The sequence below is a fragment of the Hyperolius riggenbachi genome, chromosome 2 (assembly GCF_040937935.1).
Source record: "Hyperolius riggenbachi isolate aHypRig1 chromosome 2, aHypRig1.pri, whole genome shotgun sequence".
Classification (NCBI taxonomy): domain Eukaryota; kingdom Metazoa; phylum Chordata; class Amphibia; order Anura; family Hyperoliidae; genus Hyperolius; species Hyperolius riggenbachi.
In genome coordinates, this window is record NC_090647.1 from 227,523,845 (window position 1) to 227,551,537 (window position 27,693).

The window sequence follows — 27,693 nt, forward strand, 5'->3', positions numbered from 1 at the left end:
GGTGATCATTTATCCGCGCGGGGGGGGAGGGGCCTCACTAATTAGCTACAAGGGAATTTTCACCAGTAGTAAGGCAGCTGAGAGCGCCGGAGGGTGCGCTTGGAAGCGCTACAAAGCGTGCACAGCAGGGCTGCAAGCAAGTCAGTATATCTACGTCATGGTGGCTTGGAGGATGCCACAGATGACGTAGTTACCCTGTAGTGGTATATATATATATATATATATATATATATATATATATATATATATATATATATATATATATATATATATATATATATATATATATATATATATATATATATATATATATATAGTCAGCAGTTTACGGACACACACACACACAGGTTAGCAGCCATGTTCTTGGTTTGTAAACACTGCCTAAAACGGTCAATTAAAAGCCAGGATCACGGCAGGGATCGGCGAAAACGGCAAAGAGGGATCCAGGAGATAACAGTGACTCGATTGGTATGTTTTTAATTGTACAAATCGGACAGTACAGATTCTCTTTAAGAGAAAAGTAAATTGAATAAGGGTCCAGTTAGTGGCAGAGCAGCAAAACAGGGGAGGAGGGCTTCGCCCAACTGGATTACAATCTAGCTGCAGTTTCTTATTTTTGCTATTAAAAGTACATCAATAAACCACGACAAGAAAGACTACAGTTCTTGGCGCAGATGTGATTGCCCCTGGTTCAGCTGCTTGCTAGATCTGTCTTCTCCCTCCTTCCATAATGATGGCTTCTTCTCAGATCAGGCAAACCCCGCCCACATCAAGGCAGCTGGAAGTGATGACACCTTGCATAATGTCCCCAGAACAGACACATTTTAAAAAAAATCTAAACCAGATGTTCTGGTTAACTATTGCTCTCTAACTGTAATCAATCAAATCCCCAGAGAGTCTATTGTCTTGAATTAGCATTTATTCTTTTGCATTCATGTGTAAGATCTTAGGGCAAGAACTTTCTGTCTTTACTGGTTGAACTTTCAGACATGTTTTTTTCAACCTTAAATCAAACCTGTGAGTTTTGCAATGTGCACATGTAGATACTTACCTCAGGAGAGAGAATCCTCTGGGTCCTCCAGAAGCTTTCACGGTCCTTTCCTGCTAGGTTGTTCCAGCACCGAGACCCCTGAAGCATGGGCACAACACACCTGCGCAGTAGCATGGACCCACCCAGGCTTTGGCAGAAAAAGCTGAAGGGGGCCTTAGTGGGTCCTTCTTGCTGCACATGCTGCCAACAAGCGTTTGTCAACGGTTTTTGTGTGGAGACAACATTGGAACTGCTGGCGGACAATGGAAGCTTCTGGAGGATCCAGAGGCTTCCCCTCCCGAGGTAAGTGCCCAATTTTTATTTCACTACAGGGTTACTTTAATAAACAATGTCATAAAATCCAGGGCTGTGGAGTCGGTCCAAAAATCCACCGACTCCGACTACTCAGTTTAGGATTCCACCGACTCCTCGGCTCCAACTCCTCTAATTTGCATATTACAATTTTGTTGATTAAAAGTATGTAACATGAAATTCATCTCTTAACTGCCAACGCTTAGGAATTTTACAAGACAACTGAAGTGAGAAGGATATGTAGGCTACTATATTTATTCCCTTTAGACTAAAACTAGTCCTTGGTAAGAGTACTTGTAAAAGGTACAAACCGGAACAAAGAACATCTATCAGGCCCTAGGTAATGTAACTGTGGGTACATGTAAGAATGATGTGCAGGTACTCTGCAGGGGAATGAGGAGATTCTTCCTCTATTACACATTCTTCATGCACAATCTGAACAAGGTTTATGGGTGACAGACAACACCTCTGTGTTCAATGTGCACAGCATTCTCAGTGGATTCCCTGCAGCTCTGTGGGGAGTGCATATGTAGAGTATAGTACTACTGTGTAACAAAGTAAACCTGAGACAGATGAAATTAAAGTTTTATACATACCTGGGGCTTCCTCCAGCCGCCTTCAGGATAATCAGTCCCTCGTTGTCCACCTCCACTACCTGGATCTTCTGCTATGAGTCCAGGTACTTGAGCTAGTCGGGCGTAGTGCGCATGCACACACTCCGCCACCAGGAGCATACTACACCTGTGCAGCACTATTGCGCAGGTGCAGAATGTTCCTGGCTGTGGGAGCGGCATGCGGCCGGACAGCGCTGACTGGCTGAATTACCAGGACTCATAGCAGAAGATCTGGGTGGTGGAGGACAGCGAGGGACTGATTAGCCTGAAGGGGGCTGGAGGAAGCCCCAGGTATGTATAAAACTTTACTTTTCATCCGTCTCAGGTACCCTTTAATTTGTAGTCACCAAACCAAATTTTAACAACATATCAAATGATTTGATTTCATCAGCAAAGGGAATGCATACATTTGCATAAATCAGCATCAGCGCAGAATTATTTCCATCTCATTGACCATCTCTATTAGTGACACAGCTACACATCAGGCTTTATTCTTACAGCATAGATGTTATTTAGTATATATAAGAGATTCCTGTGTACACATCATATATGCAGTCACAATCAGATATGTATATCTGACCTTAAAAATACAGGGACTGCTTTATTGAAGCAGCACAAGTAACTAATTTTGATTGGTTTATTTCATTTTTGTGGACTAAGCACAGCTATTACTGTATATATACATTATTTTGAATGACTATTATCTGAGAAATAGAACATTTTATCATATTTTCTATTTTAATTACAGTTACAAATTCATTAGGAGTCGGAGTCGGAGTCGGTGCATTTTTTCCCGACTCCAGGCACCCAAAATTGCCCGACTCCACGACTCCGACTCCACGACTCCACAGCCCTGATAAAATCTAGACTGGCCGGCAATTATTAAAGATTCTGCTATAGGTTCATAGACAACTGCAATACTACCAACGGATCCATTCACCTTTCAGCAAGCCCTGCACTATTACTAGATAAGCAAGGCCCTGTGGTAATGCTGTAAACCTTCGGCGAGCGGGGACGCAGCGTGGTATAACAGGTGGAGATATAGTAACCAATAAATGCGCGAGTTAACAGGTACAGTGAAGCACAATTTTCATAGACTATATGCTTCACTGTATGTGCCATGACTAACATGCAGTAGGACTTTTTCGTTTCATTCCCGTTATAAAGGGAACACAATGCAACGTCCCACTGTGAGCATGGCCTTAACCTGACAACATTTTCTGGTCTTAGTAAAAAAAAAAAAAAAAAAAATCTTCAGGTTCAGCAATATAAATTGATATTTTCAAGATTACTGGTTAGAGACTTCCATTTAATATACAGAACAACAATACAAAATTAAAAATGTGTCCCTTGACATGGAATGAATTACTGAAGTGAGGAAACTCCCTACAGATTTGATATTGGAAGGCTTTGGATTCCATAGAGTGTTCCCAGTCCTCTGTCTGTCCTGTCATTCCTTTGCCGTCCGTGGTTTAAGTTGAAGACCTACTAAGTCTTCATTACTGCTCGCGTCCCAGAGTAGTTCTGAAGAGGAGCGTATCCGTATGGTACGGGAGTAGCCCCGAAGGCTGCCTGAGGACTGCCAAAGAGTTATTCAGCCTGGCAGGTGGAATAACTATAACCAAGGGCGGTGCAGGAACAACGGGAGCTACTGAGGGCCAAAAAAGCTCTATGATATCCAGAGCCTTGCATCCACATAGGAATGTATCAAAGCTACGCCACAACGTGTGAAGAGAGAAAATGCATGGTTATAAAGCAGCATTGCCTGCTATGTACCCTCTTTCCCTGAAATTGAAACATCCTCTGAAAGTAAGCCCTAGAAGGAATTTCACGAATGCTCAAAATATAAGCCCAACCCTGAAAGTAAGCCCTAGCTGTAGTAAGGGGCAAAAGTATGGCAACTTGTGTTTCTATTGGAGCCGATGTGATCACAGAATGTGTTATCGCAGATACCACTACAGGCACATGCTCTTTCTAAATTTATGACCACCATTTATGCAATAGCTGATAGAGACTGAAAAACGGCCATGCATCCCGTGGCTTCATGCAGCAGGCCCAGGATCAGTTTAAAGGACAACTGTAGTGAGAGGTATATGGAGGCTGACATGTTTATTTCCTTTTAAGCAATACCAGTTACCTGGCTATCATTCTGATCCTTTGTCTCTAATACTTTAAACCAAAGACCCTGAACAAGGATGCAGCAGATAAGGGGTTTCTGTCAAATCTGACTAGATTAGCTGCATGCTTGTTTCTGGTTTAATTTGGACAGTACTGCAGCTAAATGGACCAAAAAGGCTACCAGACAACTTGTATTGCTTAAAAGAAAATCAATATAGCAGCCTCCATAAATGTCTCACTACAGTTGTCCTTTAAACAATTCCCCTGTTGTGGTGAAATGGGAAGAGGTGTTGGTCTGCGAGCTGTCAAAGCATGCATAGCTATGTGGTACACCAAGTGGACAAATCCTGCAATAACTCTGCAGTGTGTCTACTTCCTGCTTTCAAGGAAACCGATATGGTTAACATCCTGTGTTTACAAATTAGCTGCTCTGCCGAGGATACCGATATTCCTGTGCCGACACAGCTGAGATCAAATTACAGCTGTAATTAGTCACAGATGAAGGGGAACGAGACAGACCTCTCTAAATACATACAGGGTGCATTTCTCTAGGTTTTACTTCTGTCCTGTGCAAGAGCTCAGGACCACTCTCAGTAACCAGATAAAATGATTTATAACACATATACTGTATAAGCTTGACCATTTTTGAACATTACCATACATAGAGTGTAAAACTGATGTAGGGCACATATGCCAAATAATAAATCTAAATATTATTGCAATCAAAAAGAGTCTGAATCTTTTTTTTATCAGTTTAAAGAGAATCTGTATTGTTAAAATCGCACAAAAGTAAACATACCAGTGCGTTAGGGGACATCTATTACTGACACAATTTTGCTGATCCTCGCTGCACTAAAAGTGGTTAAAAACAGTTTTAAAAAGTTTGTTTATAAACAAACAAAATGGCCACCAAAACAGGAAGTAGGTTGATGTACAGTATGTCCACATATAGAAAATACATCCATACACAAGCAGGCTGTATACAGCATTCCGTTTGAATCTCAAGAGATCATTTGTGTGTTTCATTCCCCCTTCAGTTCTCATGCACTGAAGTTTCAGGCTGCTCGTTTCTTCCTGCAAACAGCTTTGCCTTTGTCTGTAATTCCTCAGTATGTGAAAGCCCAGCCAGCTCAGAGAACGATTTATCCAGCTTGTAAAAGATAAGAGAGAAGAGAGAAGCTGCCCTAATCTAAATATCACACAGGCAGTGTGCATAGAGGGGCCTGGAAGGGGGAGTTCAAAGCAGAACCACAACACTGAAGAACTTGGCAGCCTTCCAGACACAGGCCGACAAGTCTGACAGGGGAAAGATACATTGATTTATTACAGAGACTGTGATAGTAGATAGTGCTGCAGTTAGCCAGAACACATTAGAATAGCTTTTGGAACTTGTAGGATGATAAAAAACAGGATGCAATTTTTGTTACGGAGTCTCTTTAAATAGGCTCATTCAAAATGAGAAGCACATGTCAATGGAATGCATATTAATGCAAGCATTTCCAAAGTCTATCTGGTGTGAAATCCTAGTTCAGCCTTCCGTTTTTACAGCATAGAAGAAATTGACATTGGTAGCTGTGCATAACGTTTGTGCACTGTATAGCTCTATATTTGTGCAATAAACCTATTTAAAATAACAAGCTTGCTGGCTCCTTTCTTGATACTCTGTAAGCTTGGTGCACATTGCATAACATATGCCTTATACTGTGTGTACTGCTATGCACACTGTATGCTCTCTGAAACATTAAAGCTTGATCAATGTGGAATGTGCACATATATTTGTACACGTTACACAGAAACTTGTGCATTACTGGGTTCCCCCATGGGGGTATCATAACTGCAACCGGCCCATACGCAATAGGCTGCATGTAGCATTCAGGAAATCCTGATAGACAGCAATTGACTAAAAAACGTCATGAAAAGAATGATACCATTCATCTCAATACGAGACACCGGCAGCCACCTATCTGAACTGGCCTATAGTGTTGCAACTGCATTGAACAGTGCCACACTGCAGTTTGATCGACTGTAATAAATTCCCTCTTGGAATCTATTAAACATGTATGTGCTGTGTGTAGTAGAAATAGATTCCGATCAGAGAAAAAGCTATTATTTTGCCACATCAGCTGGATGTGGCAAAATGATAGATTTCATTTTGACAGAAATGGTAAAGGGAGACATAAATCCGATGCATTACCAGTATGCTCATTCCTACTGTGTGGGGACCGAATGTAGACATTTGGGAGATACTCCCGGTTTAGTCCTCTAAATCCCCATGGTAAATAAGCACAGGTGCATACTAAGAAGTTCTATGCGCTCATTAACCGTCAGACTCATCTGCATCAATGTGGTGTAACTGACATCTCAGATAATGTAAATAAACTCTTGCATAAAAACATTGTTAAAGTATATCCCTTTCAATGTAGAAGATTTACATTTCAATATCCATTTAGCCTGACTATCCACTTTTTCTGTCTTCAATCTAAAGACCTGTCTGTTGGAAGATAAGTTGGGTGTGTGTTCCAATGACATGCAACCAGACAACAAACTGATAACAGGTTGTCTGCCAGATCCAACCGGTGGATCAACCTGAACAACTATCATGCAGGGTGGAACGTGAGTGCAAGTCTTTTGAACAACTTTGGGTTTTTTTGTTTTTTTTTTAATGCAGACATGTTGTGCAGTTTGCATGATGCTAGGAATCAAGCTAAATGACAGACACTTCATGGCAAAGTATATACACCTGTGCACCAGCTTCTAAAATAACTGGTCTTGCTCTCTTAACTGTAGCACAAACCTCCAGAGCTGCTGGCTATGATCTCATTTTACTCTGTATGCACATTCTTGCAATCTGAACAATGATGCTGCAACCCAAGCAGTAGCATCCCAGCCATGGCACCTTCTGTTAACTATTTCAAATGGGCTGCCTCAGGTCAACAAAGCATATTTTTACAGGATTTGACATTCAATTTATTCAAGTTCCTTGCTTAGATATAAGAGGTTATACTCGGACGTAAACTGAACATACCCCTAAGGACACAAAATGTAATAAAAGTACATTAAACAGTGTCCCACTAGAAAATGCATTTTCCAACCTCCCATCCCCCTTTCAAAGTCCAATAACCACTCAAATAACTAAATTTACTCCTCCTCTCTTATACACAGGACAGCACATGCATGGACAGAACATGCATGGACAGCACATGCATGGACAGAACTGTTGCAGATCAAAAACTATTGACATCTACCTGGTATAGTTTACCTGTTCTACCACTCTGCATCACTAGACAAGGCTTTGTCAGAAAACTAGTATACTGTAATATTAATTACCATGAACTGCTACTAGCAGTTTACTGACGAATGTACAAAGCTATGACAATATTGCTTACGTGTCCTTCTGTCAGAATTGATCACATAGGGAGCAGGCATTTCCAATCAATGACCCATCAAATAAGAATCAAACAAACAGATTTTAAATGATGTTTTTATTAGTTTTGAGGTCTATATCTAAAACTCTGCACAATGTATATGTAGATTAATCCTCATACATTTCCTGGAAAGCAGTTGCAGCTCACTGATGGCTTTTATTATCTGACTGGGTTGCTCTTTAACAAGCATTCATTTTTTAAACAATGGAGTTGCTCAATAATAGCTAGCTTTAGTTCTGTCTTTATAACTTGTTTTAGCACTGGTAACACTATATTATAGTTGGCTAGGGGGAAAAAAAACTACTCAAACTGCTAATTAAATCTCCTCCTTTCACACATTCAGTGGAAGAACTGCATACATTCCTCTACACCTTGTGCAACAGAGCTTTGTGCTTAAAGTTGTTCCTTCCTAACCAGCCAACCACTTATTTGAGGAAGATGATGTCATGCAAGGATCTACAGTGTTTGGCTGAGAGCAGCATGTTGTCAAGCAGAAAACTGCTCTGAGGCCATGTGACTTCATCAAGGCTTTTGTTCATTAATCTTATAGTAGAAGTCTGCATATGCTTTCCACTGCCCTGTTCCCATGTGCCACACTGCTTTCTTATTACCCATAAAGCTCTGTGAGGAAAAACCTCCCCCTTAACTGGTTCAGAGGTCTGCTAAAGGCCAGCAAGCAGGACTCAGATTTCCACACTGCCAAAGGCTCCAAATCATAAGATAACCGGAACAGTGGAGGGGAAAAAATTATGCTCACAATACGCAACTTGTTCACAGGGGTGATTTAAGGGCATAGAAGGATGAGTTGTGATTTTGGCATTTGCCCGACTTGATGATTAAATGCTCAGTTTAGTTAAAAGATAAATTCAGCCAGTTAAAGGAAGAGATCTTTCTGCACATGCAAGTAACATATTACAGCACTGCAACACACACGGATTACCCACTGAAGGGTAAGGCTGCATTAGCAGCACAAATCACTACAGCCATGTATACGAATAGTTCTGAGTTAGTGAATCTATGTACAGATCGCCCAGCAAGCGCATGGTGAACAAGAACTCCTAGGAGTGTAAGGGGTTAAAAAAAAGCCAAAAAGCCCGCTTACTAGAAACGCTATGCAAAACAGAAATTTGCCTTCTTAAACCAGAAGGAATTTGCCATTACTCAGGCTGGAGTGAGCAGTGATGCACTGTGTGGGAGACTGCATAGGCTCACTCCAACCTGAATAATTGCAAACCCTTTCAGTTTTAGTACTTGGATTTAAAACAGATATTTGCCTTCTTAAAACAGAAGGTTATATCATGTTGCCAATTCTATGTGTTCATAGAGTAAATTCCACAATGCATCACTTCAGAACAGTGGGTGCAACCAAGAAAAATCACTTCATTTTGCTTCTGTGTGCGGAGAATGCACCTATCCATAGTTCTTAAAGGGGAACTCCCAAATGGGCTAAATACAAGAAACCTAGTTATAAATAACAGTTATTGCAATTAGTATACTTTGATAGATTGCTGAAAACAGTATTTCTGCTTCTTAAAATACCATACTATGGATCATGAAGTTAGTCAAAGGCCTTGGTCACACAAATCTGCACATTTCTGGTCCAGTACTGTCCTGCCAGTTTTGCATCAGTTTTCTATCAATTTTGGCTGGACAGAAAACGTCCACCTTTTATGTATGAACACAGCCATAAAAACACATAAAACGGATACAAAACTGACTGAGACTGGAAATGTACATATTTAGGTGGGAACACAGAAACGCATACAAAACTAATGCCAATTGTAAAAAAAACTGACAGGACAGGACACCTTTTCCCAAGCCTTAAAGAAAACCTGAACTGAAAATTAAAAGTCAAAAAAAGCATATACAAGTCATACTTACCTTCCATGTAGTCTACTCCTCAGTGTCTTTCTCCTGTCCCGCGTCCTGTTTGTTCACTGTGATCAAGGGAATTTTCTGTCCTCCATTGTGAAAATTGCCATTACCCATAACAGCTTTCTGGTCAGCACACACAAACTGTAACATCGCCCACTTGAGCCATGGGGAAACATGGACATTACCTGGTACATCAGTTTTCCTCTCAGCTATAACTGTCAGCAACTGATATTTTACTGACAGCAATGGATATATTTCAGATCTGACAAAATATTGTCAGAACTGGAAGGGATAATTGTCAGAAGAAAATGGTGAGCTTCTGAGAGGAGAAGTGCGCCCTCTATGTATCTCTCCAGCAGCCACCGGAGAGATATGTAAAGAGTGCATTTCCTCTTGTACAGACTGACCATGACTGGAGGAAGTTACGGGACCCAGTACCGGAGCTGCAGGCAGCGGAGGATGGCGGCATGCGACTGGGGCTAAAGGAAGCTTCAAGTATGTATAAAAATACATTCCTGAGCACCGCACAATACACTGTTCTCCGCTCTCCCCCAAAGGCATTTACTTTATCAAATCTTCTAATTCTCCCTCTGCGCCCCCCCCCCCCTTCCCCCTGCATAGCAACAGATGCATCACTAGCCTGAAAGCTGAGAACGTCTGTACAGCATTGGCAACACTTTCATTTAGGGGGAGAAAGGAAAGAAAATGGTTTACACTGAATTCTGCTGATCTAGGTCCGAGAGTGGCTTTGATTTTTCCCCAATCACAGCTATTTTCGGTGTCAACACTCAACCAGGAAAGCTGGATATCATATTCTTAAAAGAAGTAGGCTCCCTAATTATCCGTCAAATAATAGTAAGACATTGGAAGGAATCGACACCTTTAAACCTTGCTGAGTGGTTAAAAGGGATGGATGATTTATGTGAAATTAATATAGAGAACATGGAGGAAGGGTCATCAAACATAATTCAGTATTGGAGGGAGAAATGGGGGAAGTTGCGGGATATAGGAGCTTAGGAAATGTGAGGGAATGACTTTTTGGGTGGCTTGTGTTGGAGTAAATGAATGTGAAGTTGTGTATGGTATGCATGCTTGGAATGAAAAGAGGGATATATGTATAAAAGTATGAATGTGACCTATTCAGGTACAAGCAGTTAAAGAGGAACTCCAGTGAAAATAATGCAATAAAAAAAGTGCTTCATTCTTACAATAATTATGTGACAAGGAAGTAGTGATGCACCTCTTCTGCTTAATAAATGATGTGTCACGGCCAGACCTGGCAGCACCCCAGGTGATTCTTCCAAGTATATCCAAGAAGCCGGCACCATCTGTATCAAATGCTCTTTTATTGATTAAAGTGCTTGTCAGCCATCACAGCAACGTTTCAAAGCTATTCCGCTTCTTTATCAAGCTAAGCTGCAAGTCAGAATACAATGCAACTATGTAACACACTCCTTTATATAGTATCATGGTTCCGTGGTCACCCAATCAAACTATCCCAATTCAAACCATCCTATCGCAAGGCTCCATGGCCTTCGGACCTGATGGGGAACTATCTGGGTACTCACGGATTGGACATAAGTCTGGACGACACCTCTTCAGCATTTAAACCTATTGGTTAAGTCTCCTGCCGCCGTAAGCAATACTGGCTGCGCATCCCCTTCGTCTCCACCCACTGTATCACAGTCATCGGCGGACCAGATGGGAACGTTGGGGTCACGTGTGCCTGGAGAGACGTCATCTGCCTCGCCCTTCCCACATAGCGTCAGCCAATCAGTGTGCAGTGCGCTCATAGTGGCGCACCTCCCACCTCAGATGTAAACGTTGCCTACGTCAGCATAGAGACAGATCTCACTGGAAAGAAAATATCAATACAAGGCTGCACATGTGTAAATACATATCACGGAGTACCAAAACAGAAAGCAGAGGCACATACACAAGAGAACTATACATACTATTGGATACAAAATGCTATATAGTAACACTCATAATACCACATAGTGGCAAATTGAAAATAGGTGCAATATGCATAAGATGGATTATGTGGGGTACCAGAGGTATAAAAACACATCAGACACCATGGAGACAAGGGAAAACAAATACACATCAAAAAGAGCCTTACAAAAAAGGAACCAAATCTAGCTCACGGTTAAGTCCCCTTGGCTCCATGGTGTCAAGTTTTTTAATCCAGTGTGCCTCTCTCCAAAGAAGTCTCTTGAGCCTATCCCCTCCTCTTTTAGGTTGCATCACACTGCTCTATTATAAGGAACTTAAGCTGACTAACATTGTGTCTAGCCTGACTAAAATGGTAAGGGACGGCTTGATCTATCAGGTTCTCGCGTATAGCATGCTTGTGAGATGACAATCTCACCTTCATCTTTTGAGTTGTTTGGCCTATATATAACAGGCCACATGGGCATTTTAAAGCATCTACCACATATGTGGAGTCACATGTGTGGCATCCCTGTATCTTAACCACTTTGTCCTTTGCTACAGTATATCTACGTCAGCTGTGGCTCTCTCCAAGCCACAGCGACGTAGATATACTGACCTGCTTGCAGCCCTGTTGTGCAGGGACAGGTGCGCTTCAGAGCGCACCTCCTGGCACTAACAGCTGCAATACTAATTGGTGTAAGGGAAAATGTTCCCTTGTAGCCAATTAGTGACCCTCCCGCGGATGAACGATCACCGCTGTAGCAAACAGCGTGATCATTCATCTCTCTCCCTCCGTGGTCGGATCTGCTAAAAAAGAGGATTAGAAAGCAGCCTGACTCACCTTTTCCTGTTCCAGCGACCAGCCTGCAGCCCGAGCCTCCGATCTCCGCTCTGCACGCAGCCCTGTGATGCTGAAGAGCCGAGTCTCGGCTTGATGACGTCATCAAGCCGGGACCCGGTAACCGGCATCACAGGGCTGCGTGCAGAGCGGCGATCGGAGGCTTGGGCTGCAGGCTGATCACTGGAACGAGATAAGGTGAGTCAGGCTGCTTTCTAATCCTTTTTTTTTTAACAGATCTGGCCACCGAGGGGGCTGCCTGGGTGGGGGGTGGGGCATCTGGCTGGCTCCTATGGAGGTGTGTGGATCCCTGGTGGGGGGTAAAATGTGCAGCTGGGGGGGGGGGGGGGGGGACAATAAAATAAGAGGGGGTACAATTTTATTTTATGTGTATAATTTTATACTGGGGGCAGATCTGGCTATAATGGTGGGGGGCCCTAATCCAGGGTGCACCCGCTAATCCTGAAGGCGCATCTGGCTATAATGGGGGACCACTATTCCCGGGGACACATATGGACACATGAGGGGCAGCAATCCTGGGGATACATCTATCTATCTATGCTGGGAGGTGCCAAACACAGAGGACACATCGGGCTATACTGGGGGTGACTGATATTGGGGACACATCTGGCTATAAGGGGGGAGGGGGGTCTGATACTTGGGACACATTTTGCTATCTATACTGGGGGATACTGGTGACATGTTTTTATCTCCTGTGGTACTTTTTATTTTTAAACTGGAATTGATAAAAAAAAAACTGAGAAAAAATGCATTTTTTTTCATTTTCCCCCTCTTTTTCCCATTAAAATGCATAGAAAACTTTTTTGGTCTAGGGATAAAATACCCGCCAATAAAAGTCTAGTTTGTCCTGAAAAAACGATACCTAGATCATTTAGGTGTCATGAGTAATTAGGCCTCGTTCACATCAGGGCCGTTTCTGTGCGCTTTTTACAGCGCACTGCCCTGTGCGTTCAGCAAGGTATTGATTTTTCCATGTAACTAAATGTAGCTGGTTCACATCTATGCGCTGCGCTGAGCAGCGTTACAGAAACGTAGTGTTGCAGGCATTTCTGTGCGTTGAGCTGGAAAGCGCACAGCAATGCAAGTGAATGGGTCCGCTTTTTTAGCGCATAGAAGCGCGTACAAGCGCATAGAAGCGCATGCGTTTTTTACCCCTAATTGGAGAAAAAAATACATTTACATACAAAAACAAAGTTTTATTGACAACTGCTGCTGCTACAGTAAGCAAAACGTGCTTTAAAGAAGCGCAGCGCAACGCACAGAAACGCGGACTAAAGCGCGCACAAGCGCATGCGTTTTTTACCATGCGCTTTAACACGTTTTTCAGCGCAGCAGATGTGAACGAGGCCTAAGGATAAAGTTATGGCTGATTAAAAAGGGACACCGCTAAAGTGTCAAAACTGCTGTGGTCAATAAGGGGAAAACAAGGTCTGGATGCGAAGTGGTTAAACTTAGTTCCTCTGTGGGGGTGAACAATTTGATCCCCCTTAATGACTGAGCTGCAATGCACGCAGTTCAGACACGGAAATGTGCCTCTACACGAGAACCTGATTTGTGATCCCGGTCCCTCCATATCTGCATGGACCAGCCGGTCCCGCAGATTCGGAGCACATTTATAGGAGAAGATAGGAGGGTAGACAAACTGTTTAACATGGGGAAGGCTATCTGATAAATAATGCCAATGTCTTTTAACCACCTTGGCTATCTCATCGCTCATAAGGTTATATCTGGATACAAAAGAAACCATGATACTATATAAAAGGAGTGTGTTACATAGTTGCATTGTATTCTGACTTGCAGCTTAGCTTGATAAAGAAGCGGACTAGCTTTGAAACGTTGCTGTGATGGCTGACAAGCACTTTAATCAATAAAACAGCATTTGATACAGATGGTGCCGGCTTCTTGGATATACTTACAATAATTATGTATACATGATTTAGTCAGTGTTTGCCCATTGTAAAATATTTTAAATCCCTCATTTATATTCTGACATTTATCACATGGTGAAATTTTTACTGTGGGCAGGTGATGTAGCTGCTGCTTGCTGTTTTGGCAGTTGGAAACAGCTGTAAACAGCTATTTCCCACAATGCAACAGGGTTCACAGACAAGAAACTGCCAGGAGTACGACGGTCCTCAGAGTTTCTTGTGGGAGGGGTTTCACCACAATATCAGCCATACAGCGCCCCCTGATGGTTTGTTTGTGAAAAGGAATATATTTCTCATGTAAAAGTGGGTATCAGCTACTGATTGGGATAAAGTTCAATTCTTGGTCGGAGTTTCTCTTTAAATCAAATTCAGTCCGCCTCTATCAAGCCGTTCTTTCTTCTTTTTCCTTTGCCTTCAGAAGTTATATATTTTTTTTTCTCTTCGCAAACATCCTCTCTACAGATCTTTCTGTAATTATAGTTAATTATATATAACTAAAAACACTTCCGTAAAGATGAGCTTTAAGAAAATATGAAGTACATAATTTTTTATTACCATACTAAAACTTTTTTCAAACTATGATGCCAACACCCCTGACGCAAGGCCTCAAAGGCAAAAATAAGAATGGGAATGAGGCTGGTGGAAAAGCCGGGTAATGACCTGGATGGTTATGCTGAGTTTGAAAAAATAAAAAAAAATTGTTTGGATCACAGCACCATTTCAGTGATACCATTTTCTTTGCAGCTGTAATGAAAATAGGTTTCTCTGCTTATCTCCTAACTTAAACAAACAAGTTGAGTGGCCATCTGGATGAAATGCAGCAAACAGAATTCCTCTGACTACATAGTCATTTATCTATTTTGCATAAAGCTGGCGGTTTCGGGTCTCCATTGCTATTAGATGGATATAACCAGATCTTTGTTCTCACAACACAGTTATACAAATCCACAGTCTGCTCAATTACAACAGCTTTATGCAAAATAGATAAAGGCCAGTTCCATATCATGCAAAAAAACACATAAGGCACCAGACAATGGATGTCAATGGGCTTGTTTCCATATCATGTGTTTGTGCCGCAGGATTATGACGTGGAACAGAAATTTGTTTGCAGGGTTATTGCGTGGAAATCGCATTGATTTACACAGATGTCATGTGGGAATTTGTTGCTAGTACCTTAGATGGAAAATGCATGCAAATATTTGCCTTGAAACGCACACAAAATTGGATGCAGTTTTCAAATGCAGAAAAATATGTGCCATTTACAGAATGTGGATGACAATGCGTGTGGAAACCTAAATGAGAGTAGTTGGTCTCTGTTCACACTGGGTTCATTGTCGCAACACTTTCCAGAGCAGACTGCAGTGGCCCAATCATATGCAGAACAGATGTCCAACATCCTCATTTGCCAGATTGTCTGTTTTGTTTCTGAAAGGCACAAAGTGTATCCATTGTAATTCATCCCATGAAATGGCAATGGCATTCTATTAGTTCCAGTAGACTGCGGTACAAATTAAAAAAAATAAATAAATAAATGAGTTCTGCCAATAAATATAAGAAGCCCATAAAATGTCAATTATAATCCCAGTCTGGCAGCCAAGCAGAAGTGACATTCACTTCTGGTGGCCAAAGTAATCACGTGCGCGGAAGCGTATTGCTAAAATACGCTTCAGCGCATGCGCAACGCGTAAAACTTACAGCGGGCATTTTGAAAAACACACGTCGCCATAGACTTACATGACTGCTGGTCCACTGCAGGTCGCCGCAGAGCCACACGGTAACGCAGGTTTGCTCTCGTGTTAGGGATGTGGCGAAACCGTCACTTCCGTCGTAATGCGCTGCACCGTGTCAGTATGAAAGGCCCCATAGACTAACACTGCCCTAGCGGTGGGCTGCGGTAAAAATGCGGCACTGCACCACACCAGTGTGAAAAGACCCTGAAGCAAGAAGAATATGGGGGTTGACATTTACTTCATTTTAAACAATACCAGCTGCCTGACGTCATGCTTATCCTTTTCCTTTAATATTTTTAGCCATAGACCCTGAACAAGAATGCAGATCAGATTTTTCTGACAAAAATCTGAGAAGATTAGCTGCATGGCTGTTTCAGGTGTGTTATCCAGACCCCACTGCAGTCAAATAGAACAGGATAGCCAGGCCACTGGTATGGTTTACAGGGGAACTTCAGCCTAAACAAACTAGTTATGTTAATTAAAATAGATAGGTAATAAAATCTCTTGCTCATGTTTTAAAACAGGCAAACAATTGTTATCTCATGGGGGTAGCCATCTTTTTGGTTGAAAGACTGTCCTGTGTCCTGATCACCCCCTCCCAGCTGTGCGCTCAAATCTCAAATTCAAAAAAGACAAATTTGAGCCAAAACAGCAGAAGGAGAACAACAACATCACCAGAAATCCCATCATGCTTTGCACAGCATCAGGGGAAAAGTGCCCAGGCATTGTTCTTCTGTGCAGCTAAAAATGAGGCCTGGGTAAGAAAAACAAAGTACTGATGCTGTGAAACTGTTAAAGAAACACCAAGCCTTTTCAGTGCTGCGGAGTACATTTTTTTTAGTCTGGAGGTTCAATTTAAAAGTAAATAAATATGGCAGCCTTCACATACCCCTCATTTCAGATTCCCTAGTGCTGGGGGGCAGTGTTGCCAACTCATCCCTTTAATTACTGACACATATGAATTATACAGGTTTCGTGGCTAGGTAGATGCAGTTAAGGCACTGATTATGTGTAAGTAGCCCCAGAACCTGTATAACTTAGATGTGTCAGTAATTAAAGGGATGAGTTGGCAACACTGCTGGGGGGGGGGGGGGGGGGGCTGTCTCCCCTAATGTGTATTGCACCTTATGCTTGCCATAATATTTCAAGAGTTTTATTGCTGCTCTTCCCAAGCATAAAGCCAATTCCAATCCCAGACCTCTGCCATACTGTCACAGGAAGCTCTTCTTCATCTGCCATGTTTATGCAAAAAAAAAAGTTACTTCCACTCGCTGGGACAAAATCGCTGACAACCACAGGAGAGAACACTGCAGGTTCAGAAATGTCCATGGAGTTCACAAATACCTGCACAGCCTTGCCATGTCTACCGCCCTCAACGAGAAGCTACAGAGTAAGTCTAGCACAGAGAAGCAGAGACTGGATCTCTATGACAGCAACATACATAATTTTGTAAGGTAACTAACAGTAAATATTTTTACACCACTGTGTCAATGGTTACAAGACAGCAAGAAAAAAAAATACTGTCTCCAGAAAACTTGTTACATATGAAAATGGATAACCAGCTATGATTAAGAGCTGAGATAGCTCGAAACATGTCAGCGTTCTGATGCATGTGCATGTGCATGTTTTCATATTGGATACGTCCTAAATAAAGCCATTGTCTGGAATCCTGGTTTGGTGCGGACCTTCTTGTTGCATATGAAAATGGATACTTGCTATACATTTGTTGATGAACTCACATCACATAGACATGGCAATATCACACCATAGAGTGGGACTTCCCATAGAGTAAGACTGCAAAATCATTGTTCACTGCACTTATTCAACAGACCAAGGCCTCACTTAGCACAAATTCAAGCAATGTGGTTATCAGCAATGAGCTTGGAATGTGCATGGAATGTGCAGAGTTTTTCAAACAGATTCTAACCACAGACAATAGACATTATAGAGATTAAAAAAAAGTCCTCCAGCAAGCTCCACACTAAGGCAGCTGTAAAAACATACCTACAGATCAAGGGAACTTGTCAAGTAGTCTGTGGTTTTCCTTCATATTTAGAGCACATATCTATACATTGTGGAATTTTATAACCTCTTTTTCATAACTTGTACTCACCTAAAGGTGTTCTCAACTATAGGAGCTGCACTGTCCCCACCCCAAGCCAACATGGCTGCCTATCCGATAGATGAAACACACTGCAGTGCGCTTCCCACCAACTGCTATACTGGAGGGGAAGGGATATCAGTGGCAAAGGATGGGTGTGAGTGGCCTGAGCATCATACCCTCTCTCAGGGATGACTGGGGAGGCTGGGCCATAAGAGCCACAAGCCACCAGAATATTGCAGGTTAGTCTCTTCCTAATTTCACCTTTGAAACTTTGAGGTGTATTTAGGGGTTCAGTGCAAGTATTAAGGTGGTCATAGGCATTTAGATTGTAACCAAATGTGGGAAACAGATCATGTATGCAGCTTGGAACAGCACTTATCAAATGCAGTAGCTGATAATTTTCACTAGTCCTGGTCCAAGCTACATACATTTGCAAAACCAACACATTTTGCATCAACTCAAACATTATTAGCATCTTACCGCCCATCCCTAGCGATGGCATTGGAATATTTACAGTTTGAGAAATGGGAATTTAATAGTTGACATTTCAGTCAAAGCACCTGATCAGCATGCTTGTTCAGGGACTATGGTTTAATATAATAGAGGCAGAGAATTAGCAGGAAAGCCAGGCAATGTGCACTGTTAAAAAGAAAATATGTCAGCTTCCATATCCCGTTCACTTTAGGTGTCCTTTAGGCCCCATTCACACTAGAGCATTTTGCCGGCGAGTTCGGCAAAACGCTCAAACGTTAGCGCTTTTTAAAGAGTTAGTGTAATAAAACCCTATGGGCCCCTTCTCACTTGGACGATTTGCGTTAATTGCCGGTGATTACCGCAAATTGCCAAACGCAAACGCGTAGCCTGCACCATTTTCAGGCTTTTTCCCGTCAATCGCGTTTCAGTGCTATAAAAGCGCTAAATGCGATTGCGGGAAAATCGCTGCAGTGTCCAGTGATTTTTCCGCGTGAAATTGCGGAAAAAACACTTGCGCTTTTAAGTGTAAATGGGGCCTTAAAGGGACTTAGTATTGTAACTATAATAAAGGCACAAAATTACTGGTGTGAACCCAATCATACTTCCAGGCATTTCAGTAAGCAAGCCTTACCTTCAAAGCCAATATGTAAAGACCAAAGGCTAATGAGCACCCATTTATATTTTACATTTCATTTTAATTCAGAGCAGAACAAAAGTTAACAGGGTACTGCACTCCTCACTTGAAGAGAAAGAGTTGTTTCAACTTGTACCCAAACCCAAGGGCTGAAGCCAGAATACAATACCAAAAACAAAAAAAAAAATCTTTATACAAAGAAAAGCTATTTTAACAAATAACTCGATATTAAGGTGCACCAAAATAATTATTGTGGGGAAAAAAGCCAAACTTCTGACTGAAACAAAAGCCTTAGATCAGCAGATGACATCAGTTGATGAGCCTACAGGAAACAGGAAGTGTGAACTGCGAGGCAGGGATGACTGCAGGATCTTTTTTACATGTGTAAACACCTGACAACAGACAACCTCTACCTCATTTCCTGACAGAAACCACACATGAATAGGACACTCAGGAAGACCATGTCAAGGAACTCTAAATTCAAGAGAACTGCAAGCCAAAAACTTTTTATGGTATGACCCATCAACACTTTAAGCCTCATACGCTTTATAAATACAATAAAATAAATACACACTGTACAATTTTCCATCAGATAAACGTGTGATCTGATAAGAGGTTGCATTGTGTGTAGACGTCCAAATTGTTCCCGAACGATAATGCGATCGATTTTGCGTTAATTACCCAAAATGGATCGAGTTATCTTTCGGAATCCGATTGGACATTATCTGATCAAACCGATGCAAAATTGTACAGTGTGTACCCAGCTTTAGACTCCAATTTCTGTTGGTTAGTAGGGATGATTACATCATGGCTCATCCCTATTGGTCAGCTAAGTTGCTTATTAACATCTGTTCAGCGCAACTGTTTAACCACTTCACCCCACAAAAGATAGAATGACACAGAAAGCCCGATATAGTGGATTATGTACTGGTAGGGATGCGATAATGAGAAAGTATGTATCCTTAGGCTACTTTCCCACTAAGACGTTGCGTTTTAGGGGACATTAAGGTCGCATAACGTGCCCCTAACGCAACGCATGGTGGTGTTGAAGTTGGACGTCAGATTGAGCCGCATTATGCGGCTCTCAAAGCAGCCTCTCCAGGATAGTGATGGGAAGTCTGGATCTTTGTAAGGATTCGTTTGAATCAGATCATTGAAAAGATCCGGATCTTTGAACCGAATCATTTGAATCATTTTACTGGGGAAGCAGACTGGGGTGAAATGACTAGCAGGACAGGACTAGAGTTGGGCGAACAGTTCGGCTGTGTTAGCTGAACTGCAGCCGAACTGTTCGGCTGCCCAAGCTGTCATTTATCTGTGGCTCTTACTACTTCCGGGTCGCAATGACCCGGAGTAGTACGTCTGCGCTGGCCCGGCGGAGCGCGTCCTAGATCGCGCTCCCGTTGCCGGGCACTCTCTGCGCATGTGTGTGACGTCATGAGTGACCACTGTAGATGCGGGAAGGGGGGGGGGGGTTAGACTTGTCACAGGTGTCTGCAGTATGGGTTACATAATAGACACCTCAGCATTTAATTACACTTTCCTTGCAGCATAAAAGAGGAAATCTGCTGAGCAAAGAACAGTCTTGCCACTATACAGGTTCCTATAGTAGCTAGGAAGTGCAATGGGAAGTATTCTCATGTTTAATACCATGTTGAAATGGTAAATGCAACAGTATCTATAGAAAGCAGAGTCACTGTGTAGCAAGAGGCAATGCAGAAGCATCACTTTGTATTCCATCTATGCTACTTGAGGAAAACAATCTCCAGGATTTTTACACTTCACCGAGGGTTAGACAAATCCAAGGAGCATTATGACCTTATGCCTAGGGTCTGGTTCACACCACAGAACACAACCGCTCGCACTTACTGATTGTGATTTTGCAAAGCAATTTTCAGAGTGATTTTTGTACATTTATTCAAGCTCAATCACTTCAAACATGTTACCTGCAGCACATTTGCAATTTTAACAAAGTGGTAAAGCTGCTATGGGAACACCCTCAGAGTAACATTGCACTATAACTTTGTCAATTGGCAAGTGCATCACAATTGCCCCAATTGGCAAGTGCATCACAATTGCCCCTGGTGTGAACCAGCCCTTTTGTGTTTTTCTCCAATGGTTACCAGTGGAGCTGGCTCCTAAAAGTTTACTGTTGAAATGAATTTGATCACCCCTACCATTAATGTACCTCCTACATGCCCAAGGGCCTTTATATAAAAACCAGTGTCTAGGTATTATTATTATTTTAACAACCCTGCTGGTCATTAGGTTATTGTTGTACATTTTTCCCTGTGCACCCCTATGTCATCTTAACGTCTACCGGTGTGTAGAGCTCAATAGGAATTTAATATATGAATATGCTTCTACTAAAATATTGTTAGTTTGGCTCTAGCTAAATATTCTACAAGGAGTACAACTTATACTGTGAGTGATTAATATAAAAGGAAACTGTAAAGATAATACAGGAAGAGCACATTGTTAATACAGCCTGAGAAGACTTGCAGTGTCACTACAGTTAATGGTTTTGCAGTTACATATGTACAAGGGATGAGAGCGTTCTGCAGCTGGCAATATTTCCTCTATATAGTACAGTGGTTTGTTTGCTTGGAAGCGGAAAGGTAACCATCCTTGTAATGCAATATATGCAGCGGACCATGCAGTGCCATAGCCCCATTCAATAGAAGTGAATGAGGCCCACCTGTCTTCACATCTTCAAAATGTGCCAGTGTGCTTGAACAGTGAATGGCGATTTCATGTAGAAAAAAAGTTTTAGAAATCCTTGTAAGGTTTAATTGCTGTGTTCAGCCTCACTGCAGAGATTCCCTTATTCCCCACCCGCCATCCCGGGCCAGCAGTATATATAGCACTGGGGGGGAGGGGAAGCTAAATATGTCACTACACCATTAAATAACAGTTTATTCGGATGGCTCAGTTGATTGCTATATTGTTCTATGAATGGCTACAGCTCAGTGGTGTAGGAAAGGTGGTGCGAGGAATGCACTGGAGTGAAACCACAAGAGAGGGGCGACTCCCCCTCTCTCTATTTTACTTCGAATAGTGACAGCAAGGAGAAGCAAAATGGAGAGAGTCTTTGCAAACAAGTACTGCTGTGTCCCGTCCTACCTGGTGTATTTCCTACTCTTTATGATCTTTTACGGATTCCCTCTACTTCATTTTCCTCCTCTTTCGGCCTTTTTCTAGAACATCTTAGGCATGGATCAAATGTGAAGGGCATTTAAAAATGTATGGTTTTCTGTGCACATTTTTTACACACACTGTATGTGTTTCTATGCAGAAAAAACATGTATTTTCAGGTATTTACAGCAGCACAATGTAATTAGCAAAAACACATCTGGGCCCCTATTCGATTAAGGTTTCTCCAGAGTTTTCTCCCAGGAGAGATTTTTACACCTTACCAATAAAATGTTAAGCCACCAGCAAGCAAGAAATGCTTCAAGTAAGCTTGATATTTCTTTTTAACCCACTTGTGGATACAATTTTTTAGTTGCAAAGAACTACAGATACCACAAAGTGGAGAGATGTTAGCAGATACATAAGAAATTACCCATGGCTTTAGTCGTGTTATTTCTGGTTGAGCATTGTATGTGCGTAATGGAGTTTGCTTAGGGGTGTTATATTTATGAGGTGAGATGCGGTATATGTGGATCTTATGAATGAAGTTTATGGCTAATCTCGGCCTACAAAGAGTAAATAGATTTATATCCTGTTCTAATGCCTTTGATTTAATTAAGTGCAGGTTACTGGTTTGCCCTGGTAACAGATGTGTGTGTATGTACTGGTACGATGCTTTATCTCCACAGTATTGACATTTACTATTTTTGTCTAAAATTAATTTTTCAGATTTTTTTTTACGGCTGCTTCTTTACCCCCTTTTGGGGGGGGGGGGGGGGGGTGACACCATGAGTTACCGCATCGGGTGACATAGACCTTAGCAACGGCGCTGCTACAGCACCTATGCATCTTTCGAACCATGGGTAGCACATTAAGGGTATTTGCCTTAATTTTGCATTTTAACATAAGTTTCAGATCCACTTCAATTTGTGATCCACTTCAATTTGTGTCCCATTTAAGTCCGGTTTTCCATTCACTTATAAAGCTTTGACATAAACTAATGTTTAACTGATAATCTTTATACAAAAGAAAAAATTACATTTCCACTAGTTTTATCAATGTACAAAATAAGAGAGATAATGTCCGCAACACTGGGCAATATATATTATAAATGAGTGTGCTAGGGCCCAAAACAGCAATTTTATAGGGGAAAGAAAAAGAAAGCCCAATGCAACAGCACCACTCAAGAATAAGCAAACATTTATTGGTACATGATTACAACATTTATATAGGACATTTATATAGGACCTGGTCCTCTCCTCCTTTCAAAGCGGGGTAACGCCCGCGGAGCTGCTGGGAATGTTCTGAGGGGACCCCTTTTCCCATCTTCAGCCGCACTGCCTGGTCTATTTCCGTTACTCCTTGGGCTAAGTATCTTCCTTGCGCTATTCCTCTCATGCACTTTAGATATAGGCTGCTCCGAGACATATACATTGTTTATTTATTTATTTGCAGCCGTTGTTTGTCAATTTCACTTGTGTTTGCATTGCACTTTATAGCATATGGTCTTATGTTTTTTGTATGCATCTTTACACTGTTCACTTTTTGCACTTTACTGAACCCGGGTTCAACCATTGTTGGGCTCTTATTGATGCCCACCAAGGTATATTTATTCATCTAATATTTTTACTCAAGACCTGATCTATACACATATGTTTGTAGTGGTTCATATACACACTATTGAGGAAGACACACATACATATATATGTACTATTTCAATGTATAGGTCATTTATTTGGCAGGATTGTTTGCAGCTGTTCAGTATGGGAATATGTGGTCTGTTTTTAGTGTTTTTATTCATTTGAATATTCAATTAATGTCCTATATAAATGTTGTAATCAGGTACCAATAAATTTTTGCTTATTCTTGAGTGGTGCTGTTGCATTGGGCTTTCTTTTTCTTTCCCCTATAACAATGTACAAAATAAGTCAGGTATCACCTACCTCTGTAACATCCATGACTTTGATAGCAGCAAGTTGGCCTGTTTTGACATGTCGACCCTGATACAGAAAAAGAAGAGAAGGTTACTGATCTATCCTTATATAGCGAACATATCTTTTTATAAATAAACACTCCATTTACCTATCTTTATACCACATATGAACTAACAGAGCATAATACCAGTAACTGTGCAGCTACCTGCACCATTTATATATAGACAAGTCAGATTGTTTTTTCATTAGAACACATCAGCAGCCTACTACCACTGTTCATTAGGAATGCAACACACTAAGGGGCCAGACCATTTCATATGTACATCTATGACACGACTTCAGTTACCATTTCACCTAATATATAGCTTTACTATGCTAGTCTTCATTTTCAGGAAGTCATCAGTAATTGCATACCCCAACTGTAGCAAATCTTAAGTGCACACATGAAACATACAATATATCTGAAAATGAGCATGAAAGAAATGGTTATAAGGTGGGATCTCACTCCCCCGGAGAAACCATCCAGTGCATTTAAATTAAAGCCTATCTCCAGGCACAGATCTAAAAATACCATTTAATAGCTTAGTAATCAGCATGCTGAAATGCTACTTTTTGTGTGTGTTCAGACAGAGGGTGAGCACAGACTGAACTCTAAGATTACAGCCTGTAGCAATGACTGTGTGTGCAGGACGAAGACGTGTGTCCGGGTTGCTGATCAGATACTACAAAAAATACATTGTTGGGCGTTAACCATCCATGATGTTTAAAGAAAGTCTTCTAGACGTTAGGCAATCTAAATCCTGGCACACATTTTCAATTATGATTGGCCAATCACTGATCAATTTTATCACCTCCTTGTATTCATGTGGAGGTCAACAGATGAATACTATGAAGCAGATTGGGTTGGTAAACCCTCATACTACATGAAGGTGGTGAAAGTGGTCAGTGATTGTCCAATTAAAATTGAAAGTGTGTACCTGGCTTTGGGCCTGTTTTCCTCAGGCTACTAAAGGTGGTGAATTCACCACCTGTCAGCTGCTCCCGATTACCCTCCAGGCATTTGTTAGTGCTCAGCATGGGCAGTGGACTGGACAGGAATCGCCTGCTAATTGCCCTAGTGCGAGTGGGCACTAAAGGAAAATACTGCCACAGAGTCAAGCTTTGTTACAGCAAACGAGAACAAAAAGAAATAAATGAATGGGCAACTACTGTAATAGAAAAAAAAAAATCAGAGATAGGAGGGGTGAGGGATTTATTTAAAGGGATGCACATTAAAATTACTGTGCTTACTTCAAATATCAAGTCAGATATACTGTAATGATAAAAATGTCTCTGCACAATAGGGTGTTTGAAGTAAATACAGTAAAAGGTCACTGCTCACCTCCCATCTCACTTTAAGTTTCAGAACTTTCATCTAATGTCATTGGAAAATATGTTCTCTGGCTGAAGTGTCTTCAGTCATGTTATTCAGCTAGTGAGAAGCCAAGACTTTATGCAATTAGTTTTTCCATCAAAACTGGTTTCTCTACAAGAACAGATCAATTACGGTACCTTATCTACCACTTTGCACCAATACATAGACAAGATTTCAACAGTTGTTAGCTTTGTGTTGCCAGATGTAGTACAAAGCAGTGAGAATCTTTGTGACATACTGCCCATACCCATGGCAACAATGACCAGGCAAGTCCTTTCAATATTTCATTCATATGATCAAATACAAAGGATAGTTGAAATAGTTTTTCCCAAATGATTCACTTCTGGAATGCAATGAAAATCATTCTGTATGAAGGAAATTGATTCTCGCTTTTAGAGAAGAGTCAATTGAGAACACTGGGCAAAAATCTTTAATTGCAAGACTACCTTAAGGCCAGGTTCACACTAGACTGCAAATGTTTGCATAAACGGCACAGTAACTGCATGGAGCTTCCTGTTGGTTTTTAAAAAAAAAAAACCATGTGAATCCTACCTAGCAACAGGGAGGATTCTCATTGATACTCAAAAACCAATGAGATTTGTCTATGTTGGTACACAAGGTTTCCCATTGGTTCATTTGCAAACCAACAGGAAGCCCTACACGTCCTGATCTCTGGGACAAGGGAAGACAGGACAAGCAGAAACAGTGGCACATAATTTCAATGGGACAGGTGAGCAATTTATGTGTGGCAGGAAGCCTAGTGTGAACGAACACAGTCTGTTCCCGTAGGCTTCCATTGAGGGAAGAGTCCCTTCAAGTTTGGGGATGCCTTTGTGTAAACAGATCTGGAATAAAATTATAAATAAATATAGGAGCAGGGACCTTTTTTGTTTTAAACAAGTTCACATCAACTAGCCAGTTCACACCTGAATTGAATTATCTGATTACAGAATTCAATTTATTAAAGCTGCTATATATTATTCATAGCAGAGATAAATAAAGAGCAATGAAATAAATAGAAATGTATTTGATAGCTGCAGGGGGCTGTGCTAAGCAACAGTAACTCACTGCAATCAAAGTCGAGATTGACAGCGCTGTTTATAGAGCATTTTTGGGTAATCGACCATGTGAAAGGCCTAACAGCACTAGTTACATTATGGAGGTTAGTTAAAAGGCAAGGAAAATGAGTCATCTGCAATAACACCTATCGGCCACTCCAATATAGGTGAAAGCACAATTCCAGGCCGAAAAGGCGTCTTTAGCTTTGGACTGAATGGGAAGGTTTACATTAGAACTTTAGTCAGGATTTAGTTGCTATCTTTGTTTATGGCAAGAACATTTCTTCTCATGGCCTACACAGGTAACTGGGATGAATGAAAACTGCAGTGTAAGCACTTTTCGTATTCAGATAGGAAAGGATACGAACTGTCAGTTGCTCACTGCAGGCACCCACCTGAACACTGCCACCAGCACCAGTATGTATATGCAACTATACTAATGTATGCACTGATGTTTACCCCGTTTGTATGGAACTAATCTGGAGGATTAAAAGGCGAGATTTATTAGAGGACATTGATGCACGCTTCTGCTTCTTTCTACACACTGTTGTCATACTCTTCCTTCTACGAATATTGGCGGAGCACATGTCTCAGCATCCCCCGGATTCTTTTAAAGGGGTATTGGTGGCTACGAGTGGTCAATAGTTTCATTTGCTCTCTCCTGCATACTGGTCATTTCATTCAGGGAGTGCCACACTGGCCTGCTTCTTTGATTCAAACTCACTGCAGTCTCTCTCAACTTACTTCTAGTCTACTTTCCCCATTTTAATCAATCAATGTTGGGGAAAAAATCCCACTTTACATGTAGTCAGGCTGGAGTAAAATGTATTTGTGTTGGTTGCCATTCACCACTGCATTTTACACATCGCTCATTGATATGATGGAACATTATACGCATACATGACTGCATTGTAAAATAGAAAGCTTTCACGTATTTTCAGCCACAATACAACAGAGAGGAAAGTGAATGCGTCAATGTCCTCAGACCGATGACCCAAATGACCCTCCCCCAGAAGTCTGTGGACTTTCAGGTTGCGCCTTGCACACCACATGCAACGTGTGGCGCATCAAAACTGACAGCAACGCGCATAGCGTGAAGCCCTTATGGCCCATACTC

The 27,693-nt window shown here is 41.5% G+C and overlaps 1 protein-coding gene across 4 annotated transcripts in view; it reads right to left on the bottom strand.

Annotated features, from left to right (window-relative positions):
- Positions 1–27,693, bottom strand: part of MAP4K4 (mitogen-activated protein kinase kinase kinase kinase 4) — a 232,675-nt gene that overhangs the window by 111,762 nt on the left and 93,220 nt on the right. For all 4 annotated transcript variants that reach the window (XM_068268252.1, XM_068268254.1, XM_068268253.1 and 1 more), the window contains exon 3: positions 24,114–24,170. In XM_068268252.1, coding sequence (XP_068124353.1) covers positions 24,114–24,170 — 57 coding nt within the window. The remainder of the gene's footprint in view (positions 1–24,113; positions 24,171–27,693) is intronic.